At 42.6% G+C, this 17,409-nt stretch overlaps 2 protein-coding genes across 2 annotated transcripts; one reads left to right on the top strand and one right to left on the bottom strand.

Moving 5' to 3' along the window:
- Positions 1-2,451: 2,451 nt before the first annotated feature.
- Positions 2,452-7,055, bottom strand: LOC104448873 (probable nucleoredoxin 2). The gene is given in 9 exon segments (XM_039315944.1): positions 2,452-2,995; positions 2,998-3,053; positions 3,056-3,088; positions 3,091-3,164; positions 3,166-3,245; positions 3,247-3,354; positions 3,356-3,406; positions 4,266-4,751; positions 6,665-7,055. Coding segments are annotated over 9 exon segments (1,281 nt in total). The 5' UTR covers positions 6,818-7,055; the 3' UTR covers positions 2,452-2,755.
- A 3,134-nt stretch (positions 7,056-10,189) lies between these two features.
- Positions 10,190-16,896, top strand: LOC104448872. Its single transcript, XM_010062801.3, has 5 exons — positions 10,190-10,818; positions 11,810-12,170; positions 13,323-13,425; positions 16,165-16,326; positions 16,484-16,896. The coding sequence occupies exons 1-5, from the start codon at positions 10,206-10,208 to the stop codon at positions 16,646-16,648; spliced, it is 1,404 nt and encodes a 467-aa protein (XP_010061103.2). The 5' UTR covers positions 10,190-10,205; the 3' UTR covers positions 16,649-16,896.
- The last annotated feature ends 513 nt before the right edge of the window (positions 16,897-17,409 follow it).

Raw genomic sequence — 17,409 nt, 5'->3', positions numbered from 1 at the left:
TTGAGCCCCCAAAGCCCTTAGGAAAAAATTTTGGTGTTTGGTTCAATATTTGGAAGTCTCCTTAGCCAAATGCTTGCCTTTGAAATGCTGAAAGCCCAAAGCAGGTGATGACCTACTTTATGCATGTTTTGGGCTTTCAACATTTTCGGAATGCTAAATAGGGATTTAATGATTTTTTTTTCTTCCAATATTACCCTTACTGATAATTGCGTTTTCCTCTTTTGCCCTAAAATTTTACAGTTCATCGTCTTCCTTGGACTTGTTGCATGAAGGGTCGCCGAATCTGGTCACCTGAGGTCAGGCGACCTCGGGCATTGACCCCCCACATCGCTGTCACTTGGGTCACAACCTCAGGTGACGCCGGCTAGGTCGCGCGACCCAGGCGATAGTAGTGCGAGGGTCACGGGACTTGCCGCCTCCCCACCACCACCGCTACCAACACCCCCCAACAACAACCAGCTCCGGCTGCCTCCCGATTGTTCCCCTCTACTTCAGCATCTCCTCTTCCTTTTTCCTTTTCTTTTTTTCCTTTTTCTTTTCACCTCAAAGCTACTTTGCAAAATACACAAAAATAGAGTATCCAAACACCTTTGCCTTCCTCAAATGCCCATTCCTCTAAACATACTTGGGGAAATGCAAAGCCATTTCCCCAAAGTTGAACAAAATGGGCCCTAAAGGACTTGGACTAATTTCCACTTGATGGCTTAATCCAATTGATTCACTTAAGCTCCAAAACCTTATGGCACCAATTTAATTAGAATGCAATTATATGAACCTGTTATTACTAATGCTATTAAATGACGGATGCTCCTATTATGCAATTTAAGAATATTCTTTTGTTAGGGGTCAAGACCAACTCTTGTTTTTCTGTGCCATAAGTACTTAAATGAGTCATCAAAATTTAGGTGGCAATATTTTTTTGCCAAATCGATTAGTTTTCCACTATAAAGAATGGCAAAAAACTGAAAAACAATTCCTTAGAAATAGATTTTCTTCAAAGAATCGGACCCATAACATCGTGTGCCTATAGAACAAATATGTATGTGTAGATTAAACGTTTGACGCATCGTCCAATTTATATGTGTAGATTAGACGTTGGACGCATCATCATTGGCATCACCTATTGCCATGTAGTAGTCGATACATTTCAATTGATGCTAAATCACAATTGAGGGACTAAGGGAGGCATTAAGGTGTGCACATGAGAAGCTCAGGCCTAGGCAATCGGGCTATAAGGGTTGTCCGCTTCTTTCAATTTTATTCAACTTTTAAAAAATATGTTTTAATAATAAGAATTGTAAAAACTAATTATGGATCCGGTCTACTCCTGAAATCAATTGGGAACCGAATCATATCACCAGTTCCAAGTTTTAAGAATCGGCCTGTTCCTTCCTGATTCCTATTTGGTCCCATTTCAATGCTCACCCCCAACCTAGTCCCCTGTGGACACGTGTGTCCTCTTTTTTACGAGTGGGGAAAAAGTTGGGCCCTCAAGGAGAATTCCCTTTCTTTTTGTGAATGCATCCATTTGTATTTCTTTTTCCCTAGTTTTTCCTTGGTCCTGACTCTTGAATAAATATTTCTCCAGATTTGCCTCTTTTGTCACTTCACTTTTCCCTCTTTGGCCTCTTTTTTTGGGTATTGTGGACTTCTATATTGTGAACGTGTCCTAAAATAATGTCCCCAGCACATGTAGGTTCAGAAGTTCCATGCACCATATTACTTTTCCTAATTTAAATCTAAAGGATATCCTAATCAGGGAATTGAAATAATTCTCTCTCCTATTCTCGTTGCAGTAGGCCCCCCCACCGCTTTCCAAATTTAATAATGCAATCTTCCCATGATATGAATTTCGGCCATCATGTGCAAGGCACAGTGTAAAAATAGAAGAGCTTGGCCGAATTTTGTATCCAATCGTTAATCAGAATACACCTTTTAATCAAATCTCAATATTTCTTTCGCTCTTAATCTTCTTTCCGTCGAAAACTTGATGAAATAATGCCCCTTTGCTTTCAATTTCGATCAACTTTCATAATTAGGCATCCATATTATGAATTCAGCCACCATATGAGATTAAAGAGCATGGGCGCTAATTTCCACTTGATGGGCTTAATCCAATTGATTCACTTAGGCTTGGAACCTCCGTCCACTGATCCAATTAAAATGCAATTATATGGGCCAATAATTACTGCCATTATTAAATGACAGATGCTCTTATTATGCAATTTAACAATAGGATCCAGACACACTTCTAGTTTCTATGACATGAATGCCTCAATGGATTGCTAAATTTTAGGCATCCATATATTTTCCGTAAATCGATTAATTTAGTAAAAGATCGAAAACTAATTCCTTGAAAACTATTTTTCCTTCAAACAAGCAGACTCACTAGCGTTGTGTGCCTATTAAATCAACCTGTATTTGCAGATTAGATAGAGAGCACATCCATCATTAGGATTTGTCAATTGCCACGTAGTAGTCGATCCATTTCAACTCACGCTAAATCACAATTAAAGGCCATCCAAAGCTCGCAATTTTTCTTGGTAATATCCGAGAGCGATGATTACCTTCTTCGGAGACAAGAAGCTAACTTATATTCACCATCGACAAGCGTACATCAAGAAGAAGACTTTGAACCATCTTGATCATCATTAATTCAATTCGGATAAACGGAACGGAACTCAACGACTTACTTTGCGATTTCATGCCGCGCGCCCCATTAGAAATCTCTGGTCAGCCGAGACAAAGCAGGCCCTCAAGGGCCAACGGTCGAATCCCCACCTGCGGCCCGGACACACTTCGGGTGCACCTCGTACCCACAGTCCACGCACAGGTAAGCCCATCCGGCCCCCTGCTCGTCGCAGTCGCAGCATATGAAGGGCCCGCCGCCGGTGCTGTCTGAGACAAGGGTGAGCTCATGGTGGTGGCCCGCGTGGAGCTCCGACCTCGGGAGGCCCTTTGCCTCCTCGTCCATCTGCTCGTGCGTGCGGCGACTCCAGCCCGGGCCTCCGTGAAAGGGTACGCCCGCTCCCGGTACAGGTTGATCGAGCTCCGCCGTGCTTTGTGACAGTCTTGCCATCCGGCCCAAGACGACCAAGCGGGGAATGTCCCGCACGTCGAAATGCTCGGCGAGCGTCCCGATCTTGGGGTCCCCGGGCGGCGCGCAAGCCGGGCATGAGGGCGAAGTAGGAATCGAACGAGGCCCCGTCGCGGTCGCTCGACACGTAGACGATCTCGAAGTCCTCGGCGCCGGTCGCTCGGAGATCGCGTGCTTGATCTTCGGTAGATGGAGACCAGCTTGGGAGTGAACTTCATGCCCGGAAGGCACCATTGGGCCGAGAAGAATAGGCCCAAGTGTTTTACCAACTAAAGAAGCAACCGGTACTGCACTTTGAAACAGTGAGATCTACCATGTATTTAGATATCGCTTGACCTTTTGGCTACTGATATCTCAAGTTTTTCTAGGATTGTCAAGTTATGTTTTAAATCAAATTGAGTTTGGTTAGTACTATTCCATTTTCCCTCACTTGATTCAATTGGATCCTGACCCAATCTGACCTCAAGCTAGGGCGACAAAGTAGCTCTATCACGTGGCATCCCGACGATTTTGGGTGCGTTTGGCCGGCACCTATTTGTTCCCGGGAACAGAAATTTCTGTTTTTTTGTTCCCGGGAACAAAAAAGGAACAAACGCAGGAACAAAAAAAGAAACAGAAACAAAACTTAGAAACACTTTTTTATTTTTTCTTATTTTTCTTCTTATTTTCTTTCTTTTTTCTTTCGCCGGTCGCCGGCCTCGGCCATGGCCGGCGAGCCGACGAGGGCCGACAGCCTCGCCTGGCACGGCGAGATGTCGGCGCATCGGCGGGCGAGCTCGATCTCGCCGAGATCCGGCAAGGCCGAGCTCGATCTCGCCCGGATCCGGCGAGGCCGAGCTCGCCAGCCGGCCGGCGAGGCTCGGCCTCGCCAAGCCACCGCCAGTCGGCGTCATGATAGTCTCTACGTAGGAATCCATGGTTGCTCCCATATCCACGGACGATTATAAGAAGTAATAAACTCCTTATGTGGCTTACATGGGATCCACTAAATTAATGGTTAAGGTTAAGCCAATCCAATGGATCAAGTATTAAGGAAGAAATTTTCGGACCCAACATGATTTGTCACCAGACTCAGACAGTTTGCATTTCGAATCTAGATAAGCCGGGCCAACTATCAATTTCGTGATCAGGTTTGAGCGAAACTGATGATACTAACCTGACCAGTCACAGGATGATGACCCAAAAGAAAATCTCTGTCATGGCTGCTGAGTAGACTGGTAAATGTCTGGTTCTCATGTTTCTCCTTCTCTTCCCTCTCCAATTCCTCCAATCTCTCCCTCGTAAACGGGAACGCTTCGACCCCGTATCGGTGGATGAGCTCAACACCATTGCGCAGTATCTCCTCTTCCTTATTACCATCGGGCTGAAGGATGACCAAGCATGGGATGCCCTCAACGTCGAATCTACGGCTCAGCGCCTTCTTGGATTCCAGGTCGGAGAAGGGGATTGCGAGCCACGGCATGGAGGAGTGATAGCTGTTGAACGCGCTCAGGTCCTCGTCGGCAGAGACAAAGACGACCTCGAATTTGGATTGGTTGGTCTTCAGCTGCTCGTAAGCTTCTGATAGGACACAGTTGAAGTTCCGACATGGCGAGTACCAATTCGCCGAGAAGTAGAGGCCCACTACGTGGCCTTCCAGATCGGAGACCGTCACCTGTCACAGCCAAATAATTCCATTCATTCTCACTACAGTGCAGCTTACAAACCGAAGCCTTTACCTAAGTTTAATTCTTTAATCGACAGTTAAATCCTGAATCCGTGAAGAAGATTGGGACATCGTCCACAGAACTGTACTTTTCTAATCTACGATGCTGATCATTACCCTGTAACAGCAATAATGCCAAGAACCTAAAGACCAGCAAATGCTTGAAAGGGCAAGTCTTTTCGATGCATTTTCTGCACATCGGGACCGGACCTGCATGCCACGATGGAATACCATCTTCTGCATTCGGCCATAGCTTATAAAAAGTACGAAAACGACGTTCCACCGCATGACAACACTTGGGAGCTCATCTGAGATCCACGTATCTAGGCTAGCTGGAACGAGATATTTGAAAAAGATAAAGGGGAAAAAGGAAAAGCGAAAAAGCCCTGGAAAGTTGATGATTAGGTGTTGCTTTTTTGTTTGCGGTGGAGTTTGAAACGAGGTGGGACGCCCGCAATGAGGGAAAGACGGGGACTGCCCGATGCGAATTTTGGTAGGTGGCAGCAGAGCATGGCCTCTTGACTGGGAGCTTCTTAGCCAAGCCAGGCACGGCCCTCCACCGAATACGACGCGACAAAGCTCCAGTTTCCCAAGAGGGAAGGCGAGAGACGAAAACAATCTTTGTACGCTAACCATGCAATGTGTGACATGTTTTATTCTCTGCTCTCTAGGTGTTTCGCAAGGAAGCGAGATACTGCGTGCTTAAGAGTGGAATGCTCAGTTATCACTTTTAACTAATGGATCAAGCACAATTAGTTTAGATCGCCCGTATCCCTAAAGCATCTTTACGTGGACTTTAAAAGAATCCCATTCACTATATCGCCAATAAAGTCTTAATGAAATGCACTTCAACTTAGAGATTTTCTTTGCATTTGTGAGTAAAATCCCTTACCGTGTAAACTTTACATAAAGAATCGCTTGAAAATTTTGTTGGTAAGATTGCTACAGGCAAGACCTACAGGTATTTCATGGAAGGAAATAATAAAGAGATAGCACACGCCTTTGAAACCAACAGGTATGCATCAAATGTCCAAGCATTTCACTAATCACCGAGATGCTGCGGTAGTTGTGGTTTCACGTGTCGTAAGTGGATTGGTATCAAAAAATTGACACGATAACATCAAAATACGGTATATATAGAGATGGAAAAACGTACAAAAAATCTATGTCTTCCTCTATTCTCTAAGCTTGGCTCTGGTCAAGTGGGCAAGTCTTTCCTTCAACGAACCAAACTAACCTTTGTTTCAATGTAAATTAGTCCCGCGAGCGTCGTATTTCGATCCTAAATTCATGATTGAGTACATCTAATTCTGCTGCGCGCACCTTTACCTTATTAAGGTTTTTGATAATACCTATCAAGACTGCTCTCTTGGAGACTGTCTTAGACCACAACCCACGTTAAAAATCTGAGCTTTGTTCTCTAGTTATCAGACCAAACCTGAATCCAATCCTCCAAATGACCTCAGAAGAATCCTTCGCCGTACGACTGATTTACTTCCCATGTAAAAGATAATAGCGTAGTTTCGAGAGATCGCTTGCGCTATCTTGAGGAAAGAATGAAGCGAAAAACCAGAAGAAAGGAAGGTACAAACCCAGCTTGATCCTACACGAGTGGATTTTTCATCGGATCCCCCGTCTCTTTTCCACTGTAGATCAGTTTACTGATGCAACGTTTCTACGCAACTTGTTCTTTTTTAATAGAAGATTAGTTAACGAAACATAGGAAACATCGAAAGAATATTACACAACAATACGTCTGCAAACCGCTGCTCGTGCGACTGTTGTCTTATGCCGGCGATGACACGAAGCTCTACTTACTTCTGCGGTAGAGAGAGAGAGAGAGAGAGGGAGGGAGGGAGAACCTGAGACCCAGTTGGAGAGAGAAGATAGTCGCGATCTTTGGAGGCCAAGAGAGACGTGAATCTGGAGCTCGAGACCTTCTCAGCATGGCCGTTCGACGTGACCTCGACCCGGCTGGTGGTCTCGTCGTCTCGATCTGCTCCTTCAGAGTTCATCTCCTCGACCTCTTGCCTCTCTCTCTCTCTCTCTCTCTCTCTCCAAAGGATGGACGAAAGGGGACGCTTTTCAGAGGATGGGAATAAATAATGGATAAATCGAGATTAGCCAATAGATTGATATGACTAAATATGATTAAGAGACCAAAAGAAATCTGATTGAGCATAAAAATTGACATAAATTATCCATATTTTTTTATTTTCGGTTAATCATATCTTTTACATAAAATGCGACTCGTTAAGCGACGGAACCATTAGAGGGTTTGAGAATGTCGACTCCTTTCATAAAGTCCAAGGTCCAAACATCCTTCACAAGGCATTTTTTCCAATGCGTCACGCGCTTCGGTCTTTTGGCTTTTGGAAATTAGAAGAAGAACCGGATATCTGCTGGCACAACGAGCATCACATCATCTCGTCCCATCCCAATGCGAGTAAGGCCCCACCAGTACCACCACGACATCGCCTCATCCGCAGCGCAACACGTAGCACTGCGCGACCCGCAATCCGAGTGGCTCCCGCCCCCGCACCGGACCGCAGCACGACACGCCCCGCCCCCACTCATCACCTCACGCTCCCATCGCCACCCACTGCGTCGACCCCGCTCCCCCACCCAGCCGACGCAACCCCTGACATCCTGGGACGTGTCCGATGATCCGCGAGCTCGGGACGTCCGCTTCACGCTGAGACGAGAAGCACCGGATGATTACGGCATTCTGGCGTGGAGGGGCCCCCCGCGTCATCATGAAAGCCTGTGGAAAAACGGTACTTTTCGACGGCAGCGAGAGGAGAACCGAAGGACGGGGGACACCTGTCTTGGCGTCCTTGGCTTTCTCTGTCTCTCTTAATCTTTCTCCCTCGCAGGGGGGCCGGGATCTCGGGGCCCCTCCTCTTTTCCCCGGAAAATGATGAAGTGGGGTCTCCATCCGTGTACGGAACTCCTCTGTCCGGACCCCCGCGAGCGTTCGGATCCAACGGCGTCGACGGACTCGCGGTTGCGGGCGTGGCGGCCTTCGACGGCTGGGATGATCGGGTTCGATCGGCCCCTTTAGGCCACGCTGCTGCATCTGGGTTCCGTCGACGCAGGGCGCCCAGGATCTGTGCATTATCTTGTATGAACCGCGACATTATTGCAGAAGTAAAAGCTGGATTGAGATGAGATACGGCGAGACGAGGAATCTGTGAGAATTGCGTCATGCTTCAGAATGGGTCGTTGGGAAATTTAATTTCGAGTGAATACGGGGAATGGATGATGTGATTGCTTTTGAAATTCTTTTAAGGTGCCTTTAGTATAAGAATAATTTTTTCTTATTCCATTTTCGAAATGAATTTATAAGTATTCAGACACATCTGATAAGTACATAGAATAGAAATAGAACAAAGATGTATTTATTACCATCCTCGATTTTGATTTGTAACGTAGCATCTTCTTTAAAAATAATTTTAGGAGATTCCTACTACTATAGGGTGAGGTCAGCCTCGCCACTCCTCTCTAGTTAGTCGCTAGCCTTTGTTGTGCTTTGTGATTGGCTAGAGGAGGAAAAAGAAGAGAGGAAAAGAGGAAAAGCAAATGGATTGATTTTAAAATTGTTATTGAAAATAAAGAAGTAATTTTTTCCAGAACTAATCTATTCTCAAAAATATAAAAATTAGATGATGTTAATAAATGGATTTATATTTATTTTATTTCGGAGAACAAAAAAATAAAAATAGTCGGAGCTACTACCAAACACATCCTCACCATCTTTCTTCTCATTTTTCATTCTCTCATCTTATTTACCGTAGTGTCATATAATTTTTATGTCTTCAATGGGAAAAAGCAAGTCGGCCAGGGGTGCTAAACAAGCGCTGCACGGTTCGGCCCGTCCCGGGCGGTTCAACATGACAGGTCATGCTTAGACTGGCCCGTCCTATCGTAGGCTTGTGGTGGGTGGGGCCAGCCTAAGCTTGTGGCAACGAGGAGTCGACCTGTCCATTTCGGTGTAAAGCCCTCTTTAAATGTTTTTTGGGCTAAGTGGTTGTGGGCCACTCCAGAAGAAAAAATACAAAGGGCCAGGCCAGGCTGGCTCGACCAATATAGTGCAAGGCACGGTGGGCCCACCCTATCCCATTTGCCAATTGCCACCGTTAAAGCAGGCTCAAGAGGGCCTCCGCTAATTCAGTTGCTTCAGAAATTCTCTTGAAGGTCGCCTGTCGTGTCAAAGAACGGCACGAGTGATCGGCGTTCGAGCCAGCCTATGAGTTTTCAAAATTAGAATTCAGACTGGCCAAAGACGGTCGGGCTGGTTCCGATCTCCGAACAAGCTAGGATTGAGATAAGAATGTACCCACAAATTGAGATCGCATTGCACCTTTTTTCATCTCTTTAAGATGCTATAGAAATTTCGATAGTTAAAGCTACTTGATCTACAATAGGCATACAAATCCGTCACCACAATGAAGAAGACTATTTGTTATGCTTACGGCACATAAATTGCTCGAGACATTATTTGAATTGATAACAAAAAATATATGAGCCTAATTCATCTCAACTGTTGAATTATGTGAGTCTCATATTAGGGTGTGTTTGTTTTGCGAAAAATAATTTTTGGGGAAATGTTTTTCTCATTTTCTATCGTTTGGTTCATTTAAAAAAATAAGTCAATGGAAAATGTTTTCTTAGTTAATAGAAAATGTTTTTCTTTAAAAGTTTTAAATTCGGGAAAACGATTTCCCTTTTAAAGAATCGGAAAACATTTTCCAAAATATTTTAAGGTCCTTGCTTAATGAAAAATTTATTATTAAAAAGAATTTCTAATAAATTTTTTGAATTTGTTATTATTATATCTTCTTTTTTTTCTTTTTTTCCATTTTCTTTATTTACCTGTGAAGGTAAACCCTAACTCCTCATCTACTCTCTCCTTCTCCTTTGCCCCCTCCCTTTCATCACTGCCGCCTCCTCCAACCCTAGCCCCTCCTGCACTCCCATTGGCTTCGCTCTCTTCTCTTCCTCTTCGTCGGCGTCTTATATATCTTCAATCATTTTTCAAATGTAATCTAAACACCAGAAAACTATTTTCAGTCACATATCACCAAATAAAGGAAAAAGTCAGTTTTCCTAGAAAATATTTTCCAAAAACGATATATTTTTCGTGAAATAAACACACCCTTAAATTCATAAACACTAAATTATCAAGAGTGTTTCATCCACTCATTCGCTGCCCGCCGGTTGCCACCATGCACGGCGGAGTAACCAACCTGCTCAAATCAATTAAGAGACTCTATGTCCGTCCGTTTCGCAAAGCATTAATCATCACGGTCGCAGTCGGGCATAAAACGCTTCTCTATCTCTCTAGAAATTTGGACAAAAAAAAAAGAAAAAAGAAAAAAGAAAAAGGAAAGCCAGAGCGAAATGAATCGAAAGCTAGCACGGGCTTTGATGATCTCAGGCTTCTTCGGCCCACGACCGAGGCTCGAGCTTGGCCATGCAAACGGGGCACACCGAACGCCGGGCGAGCCACGTGTCGGCGCACTCCTGGTGGAACCCGTGGCGGCAACCCGGGACCACCCGGGCCGGCTCCTCTCCAGCAACCTCCTCAAGGCAGACCGCGCACTCTGTCCCCGCCGCCAGCTCCTTCCCGGCGACCTTCGGCAGCTCCGCAAGCTCCTGAGCCGACAGCCCTCCGCCTTGGGCCGGCTTGTCCGTTCTGACCCGGCGATCGGCGCCGGAGACGTACCGGAGGAGGCAAACATAGACCAGGAGCACCGCGCTCCCGCCGGCGAACGGAAGACAGAGAGCCATGAACACCGAGAGAAGCATTTTCTCTCTTTCTTCCTAGGTCTTGCTCTCTCTCTGTGTGTTGAACTTGAGAAAATGTTGAAGGTGGGTGGAGAGTGTTGTGGAGCAGGCCATCGTCGATTGGCTTTTTCGTTTTCTGTTTTCAAGGAAAGGCTCGGGACGAAAATGGTGAGCGTTTCTAGGGATCGCGAGGATCTTGTCTGGTCCTCCGCATATGCTATTGCTGGTTAGTGGTTGGTATGAAAATTGTGAGCAAATCTCTCTCGTGAATTTGTTAATTATTCCCGCATCGTGTTTGGAATTACCGCAAAATATAGGGCTTTATTTCCTTCAATTAGAATTCAAGATTTGTAAGATATTTTTCAAAAAATGATTACTTCTATTAGAATTCAAGATTTGTAAGGTATTTTTCAAAAAATGATTACTTCTATTGCATTAAATAACAATACAAAAGAAAATATTTTTGTTATCGATAATAATTTATGTTTAATTATTTTTGCGGACAGTGAATATATTTCTCATTCACTTCTTTTTTAAAGTGATACAAACGATCATTTAGTGGAATATATCTTTTAGAATCTTGAGTTTTCTTTAAAATAAACGAACCCCAACTATAATTACCATGGAATTATGGTAAGTGACGTGTATGTGACGTGTTTTAAAGCATCTTATCCTTACAAGATAGAAACGGTCATATAACATGACTCTTTTAATTTTATGGAAAATAAATTATTTACAAGATTTTACGAGATATATTCCTAAAAATAGTCGCTCATATTAATTAAAATAATTAATCAACGAATAATATTTTTATAATCAATAATAACTTAGTTTAAACATTTTCAGAGACGATGAAAATACTTTACCTTTAATATTTTTTGTAAGTGACACGAGCAACTATTTTTAGAAAAATATCTTTTAAGATGATAATTATGTATATTAATAATTAGCATGAGGCATCATGAGCAATGCTATATTAGCCCTTTTCTTTGGCCTTTTTGGAGAAATTTAGAATATCCATAAAAGTAAATTTATTATTGACGAATCCTTTTTCAATTCTTTGAATCTTTTTTTTTTTTCCGTCCTGCGGTCCAACCAAATCATGTGTAAAAACATAAAAGTAAATTTATTAATTTAACGATCCTTTTTTTAATTATTGTAATCTTTTTCCCCCTTGCGGTCCAACCTAATCATGTGTAATAATGCTCCTTCATTAGTACCTCCGTCCGAGCATCGACCTCTGTTTTCCTCGCTATCCATTCGATCCCGTCCGATTCAGTTCCCGGTCAAAACGACGGCGGCGATGACGTGGAGCTCTCCGGTCCCGGCGGCGCTGCTCTGGGCGCTCTCCTTCTTCGCCGCCCACCGCGCCCTCGTCGGGAGCGCCCAGTCGCTGCCGCCGGCGAGGTTCGACGGGTTCGTGTACGCGGAGCACCGGGTCGACGCCCGCACCGTCGTGATCGAGGCCTTCCTGGACCCGGTCTGCCCGGACAGCCGGGACTCGTGGCCGCCCCTGAAGCAGGCCGTCGATCACTACGGGCCTCGCGTTTGGCTCGTCGTCCACCTCCTCCCTCTGCCGTGAGTGGCGCCAATCTCTCTCTCTCGTTGTCGTTGAATTTTGCGTTTTAAGGGTTTTCGTCCGGCACGCGTTCGGCCGCGTCGTTCGGCGGAATCTTTTTCATTCGGATACGCGAAGCAGATGGTGCGGGATGCGATTAGTTCGGCTGATAATTGTGTTTTGCTGAGGTCGAACTCAATTGGATTTCATCTCCTGGATATGGAATTGGATTATGTGATAGGATCAGGAACTTGAGAGACTAGTGTTGTATCGTGTCTGGTTCAGATAAGTTTGGGATTATGGTTAGCTAGCTAGATGATGCAGGGTATCGTTTTCCTTAGCTTCGGGGAGACATGGATGTCTTGGTCGAATTGATTGTTCCAACTGTTGGTGATTCTTTGCCATCTGGGCGCTTGAGCAATCAAAAGGGCTGACCCAAGTGTCGGCTAAATTGCCTCCACAATTTGGTTCACACCTGATCAGAGCAGTGATTCGGCGAGCAAGTCTCAGTAAATGCTGCAATTTCCATCTACAAATCTGATATGGCAGCTATTTTGCTGTCAGGCCTTGGTTTGCTTAGTCAAAACATGGTTGCAGGGTGGGCTAAATCATGGTTATGATTTGGTCTGTTGAGCCAAATTGCAATTTATTAAAAACACCCTAGTCGGATCTATCTTTACTCAAAAGCTTAGGCCATACATTTAGTGACCAACTAGGCATTATCCATTGCTTCTTTTTACTTCAACTTTCCAATGGATGTACAGTTTTTTATATTCTCAAAGCTTATCTGGTCCTTGAGGTTGGATTTCTCATATGGTGTTTCATCTGTATCTGCACTGCCATATACCATTGGAAGATTTGCCAAATGCCACATAAAATGATCTTCAATTGATATTTCACGTGTTCAGTGACATCCAATTTGCATTATGATGGCAGTGCATGCAACTGTTTCATTGGCTTGTGTGGTCGAATTACTATATGCATGGATCCGCTCTTCTAGGTCTGGTATTCTCCACACTAGATTGAAGTTTTTATCTTCAAAGTCATCTTCATAAATTATATGGATTGAGAGGACATGTCTGATTGCCGTATATAGTTTTTCTTGGGATTAGAGATCTCAATATTGTTATCACTATCTACTAACTTTGCTTTCCAACCTTTCGAACTTGCAGTTATCATGATAATGCTTATGTTGCATCTCGTGCACTGAGCATTGTGAATTTGCTAAATACATCAGCAACGTTCCCACTGCTGGAATTGTTCTTCAAAGAGCAGGTCGGTACCTCCTGTTCTTGTGTCATTGGCATTTCTTATTACGATGAAGAAAAGCTTGATGAACAACTTATAGGTGATTTTTGCCTGAATTGATATAATACTGGGGATTGATGTTGATATTTGACCTGTTGCGCTGTCCTTTTTTGTTTATGTTACATGGCGGAGCTTTAGTGATGCAGTCGAGAGTAGTTCATGAGGTTTTTGTGATATTAATATCTTTGAGGGAAATACGGAACTTGATAAACTTTCTTAAAAACTGTATAATCTCTACATTGTCTTTTGTGTGTCAATGGATGAAAGGAAGGCTTTTTAGCCCCACCTTAGGGAGAGTAGGGTACATAATTTACCCTCATTCTTCTGTCCTTTTTTGATACTCTCATCTCTTGCTCATCTTTCTTTTCTTTTTTTTCCTTATTTGTGTACTTTCATTATTTTAGTATATTGTTTTATTCAAATAATAATGCACACCTTATAAAAAAAACTGTTAATTCACATCTGATGTATTAATCACAGACCATGACATGTTTGGTTTGGCTTTCGCCTTTTATTTCGTCTTTCTCTATTTTCAATTTGGAAGTGGATTTTTTTTTTTTCATTCCTAACTATCTGTAAAAAGATACTAAAGGATGGTGCAGAAAACCCTCTATTTTATTCTGTTCTAACTATTACTGTGCTACTAAATGTGAGTTTTGGAAGGACATACGTCTTTTCCTCGCTCTCCTCTTTCCCTTTATTGTATTAACTTTTATTTCACTAATTGTCTATCGATTTTTACCTTTGCCCATCATTTCTTCTCCTTTTATCTTTCAGCCTTTTTTATATCAAATTTCCCATACTTTATTTTTCAAACTATATTCTATCATTCTTTCTAATTTAATAAAAATGTTCATAGTCATAAAACTTGCAGCACAATCAGGAATTTTGATGCTCACATTTATAAGTGTCAAAATTTCTGTTTAAGCTCCCCAATGAAATAAGTTCACATTATTAATATACAACATCATAATTTTAAACCACCGGCGGTGGTGGCGTAGGTGGTTGAGCAAGGGACTTCTCGCAAAAAGACCCGAGTTCGATCCACGGCGTCGTCGAGTCTTAAGTGCAAGCCGCGTCTTAAGTGGGTTGTCAGGGGTGGTGGGTCCTCCTGCTTACGCAGCCCTCCAGGATTTACTCTCCACCGCGAAGCGGCGTGCGGAGGTTCCCTGGATTACCAAAAAAAAAAAAAAAACATCATAATTTTAATAATAATTACTGCATTAAGAAAATGTCATATATGGTTGTGAATTCACTATTTGCAAAGGAGACTATCTATTATCCACTACCTATTTTTATGTTCATGGAGTCCTCGAAATATTTGGATTGAACATAGGATACCATTTTAAAAAGGGAAAATACCACAAAAAAACCGCAAATTATGCCCAATGTGACACAAACACCCCAAACTTTCTTTTATTGTGTCGCAAAAAACCCTAAGTTTGTCCACTGTGACACAAATACCCTTTAACTCTTTTTTTTTGTGTCATGAAAAAGACAAACTTATATATGTGTGACATACATACTCTCTATTTCAGTTCCATTGAAGGCGTATTTGTCACACCGATATAAGCTCGGGGTTTTCTACTACAAAAGGCTTGGGATATTCGTTTCACAATGGGCAGGTTTAGGGTTTTTAGTGACACGAAAATAAGTTCAGGGTATTTGTATCACAATGGGCATAGTTTGGGCTTTTTGTGTATTAACCCTTTAAAAGAGTATCCTATTAGTTGTGTTGTGACAAAACATGGATGGTCCCAAAAGTAGTCATACCCTCAACTTAATTTGACAAGCAATTTCTATATAGGACGGTAGTTTTGGAGTTATTTTTTCATTTGGTTGATAGAAGGGTCTCCAAATATATTGATATACATGTATGGAGCCATCTGAACCTTACTACAGGAAAGTACTTGGATAGATTGAGATTTATAGAGAATGCTACAAACGTTAAAAATTTGAAAAAATGACATGCGAGCTACAATGTTGTGATTTTGAAAGATTTTCGTTCGAGGCAAGGCATGGGTTAATCTTCTAGTTTCTTTTTAACCCCAGTGACTAGCTAACCTGCAATGCTTTTGGTACTGTGTAGCATCCATTGTAATAGCAGATTTAACTCAAATATCTAACTTAGAAAACTCACCAAATATATCTACAATCCATGTAAGATCTCGATTCACATAATGACAACCTGTAAGTATCTCCAGCCCCCCCTCCAGTGGTCTCATTCAAAATGTTGATATAAAAAATAGCGACGACTTATGCTTTGATGTTATGGTGACCATGTAGATTTTTCAGTAGTGAACTTCACTATACACACATTCTGACATTTGTCTCTTTCTTTGTTGTTTTCTTTCACTGCATAGGTAGCTCTTCTTGGTTGCTTTTCACATCTTAGTGAATTCTCATTGATGCTTGGCCAGTTGTTTGCTCCTAGGCTTTATTTGTGGAAGCAGGAGAAGTGACGAAAATGGAAGGTGTTTTGGAAAATGGAGAGACTTTCGGGACTTTTTGTGAGAAGATAAGAGAGAATTTATTTTCTCTCCTTTCCAAACTTGCCTCCCTCTAAACCAGAGTCCTAGTAGCACAAAATGTTTGTTGCATGCAAAAAAGAAACAGTTTATGTATGTTTTTTGTTTTCAATCTTTTTGGTTTTGAAATACTTGAATTCGTCGAAGGGATTAAGTGTTCTTAACATGTTTGGTACAGGTGAAGTTTTATAATGCCCAGACTGTAAACATGTCAAAGGCAGCTGTGGTGAATTACATTGCAAACTTTGCCACACAAGTTGTTGCGAACTCCTTGAAATATGCAGTTCTGTCAGGGTTCCAGAATAGTCAAACTGATCTTAAAACAAGGGTTTCTTTCAAGGTTAGTTCGGGTTCTGGATATTGATTCAAGGGTCAATTCAGTTTAAATCTGTAGATTCAGCAAGACAACCTCGCTGGAATTATAGATGCGGCATTACTTGCTTTGAGCATATTTCGGTACAACTCACTCATTTGGAATGTTGCTTCTGCTGCTGCAGTATAGTGCATCAAGAGGAGTATTTGGCACGCCTACTTTCTTCGTCAATGGATTCTCGTTGCCAGATAGTGACTCGACCATAGATTATGATGGATGGAGAAGCATTATTGATCCACTGATAGCTGCACAAGGAGATCCACTCTCGGCAAATGTTTATCCTTATTAACGATTTTGCTGTCAATGATATGTAGTTATTCCAAATCTCTCTGTCTCTCTCCGTCTCCGTCTCCGTCTGTCTGTCTGTTTGTCTCTCTCTCTTTCTGTATGCTTTTTATGGATTTAACTCCGCGGTTCAAATGTGCTATGGTAGGTATCTTTGCTACACTGTATAAAAATAAGACTTTTGATATGTTGATGTACCTTAAGCATGTTGGTTCTGTGCATAATTAAGTGGTAGTATCGTGACGGTCGACACAATCTGTGGAAATTAAAAGCATTGCTGGACATGATGTACAAGGCCGAGGTTGATTTTGATCAGCAACGTGCAACTTCTTATTCCGAAGGAATTTAGGCACCAGTGAACCGCCTCGGTTCAAATGCTGGAGAGACCTGATTTGTTTAAGATCAGAAGAACGGTCGAGGCAATCATGGTTAACCTTGCATAGATTGCGTGTATTGCTTTTCCAGTTGCGTCTGGTTCTCTGCTCAGGCTGTAGGTGCAATAGCACAGATTACATTATCAGTGTTCATCCTAATTCCGATGTTCATCTAATGCGCAAAATCTAAGGGCAGAAAGTAAACTTTTAGAGCATCAGCGCCATCCTTCGAATCCCACTTTATGGATCGACTTGAATTTGGAAGGAACAATGCGGCCAAGACTCGCTTTCTATAATTATTTACAAAGTGATGTGGCTGAGTTTTGTCCTTTATTTAAATATGTCCACTAAATTAAGTAACTGTTCGCGGAGTTCCACATCATAATTCTAG

This window comes from Eucalyptus grandis, chromosome 6 (assembly GCF_016545825.1).
Source record: "Eucalyptus grandis isolate ANBG69807.140 chromosome 6, ASM1654582v1, whole genome shotgun sequence".
NCBI classification, from domain to species: Eukaryota; Viridiplantae; Streptophyta; class Magnoliopsida; order Myrtales; family Myrtaceae; genus Eucalyptus; species Eucalyptus grandis.
Note: the sequence above shows the minus strand (reverse complement) of the source record. Positions and strands in the feature narration are given on the sequence as shown.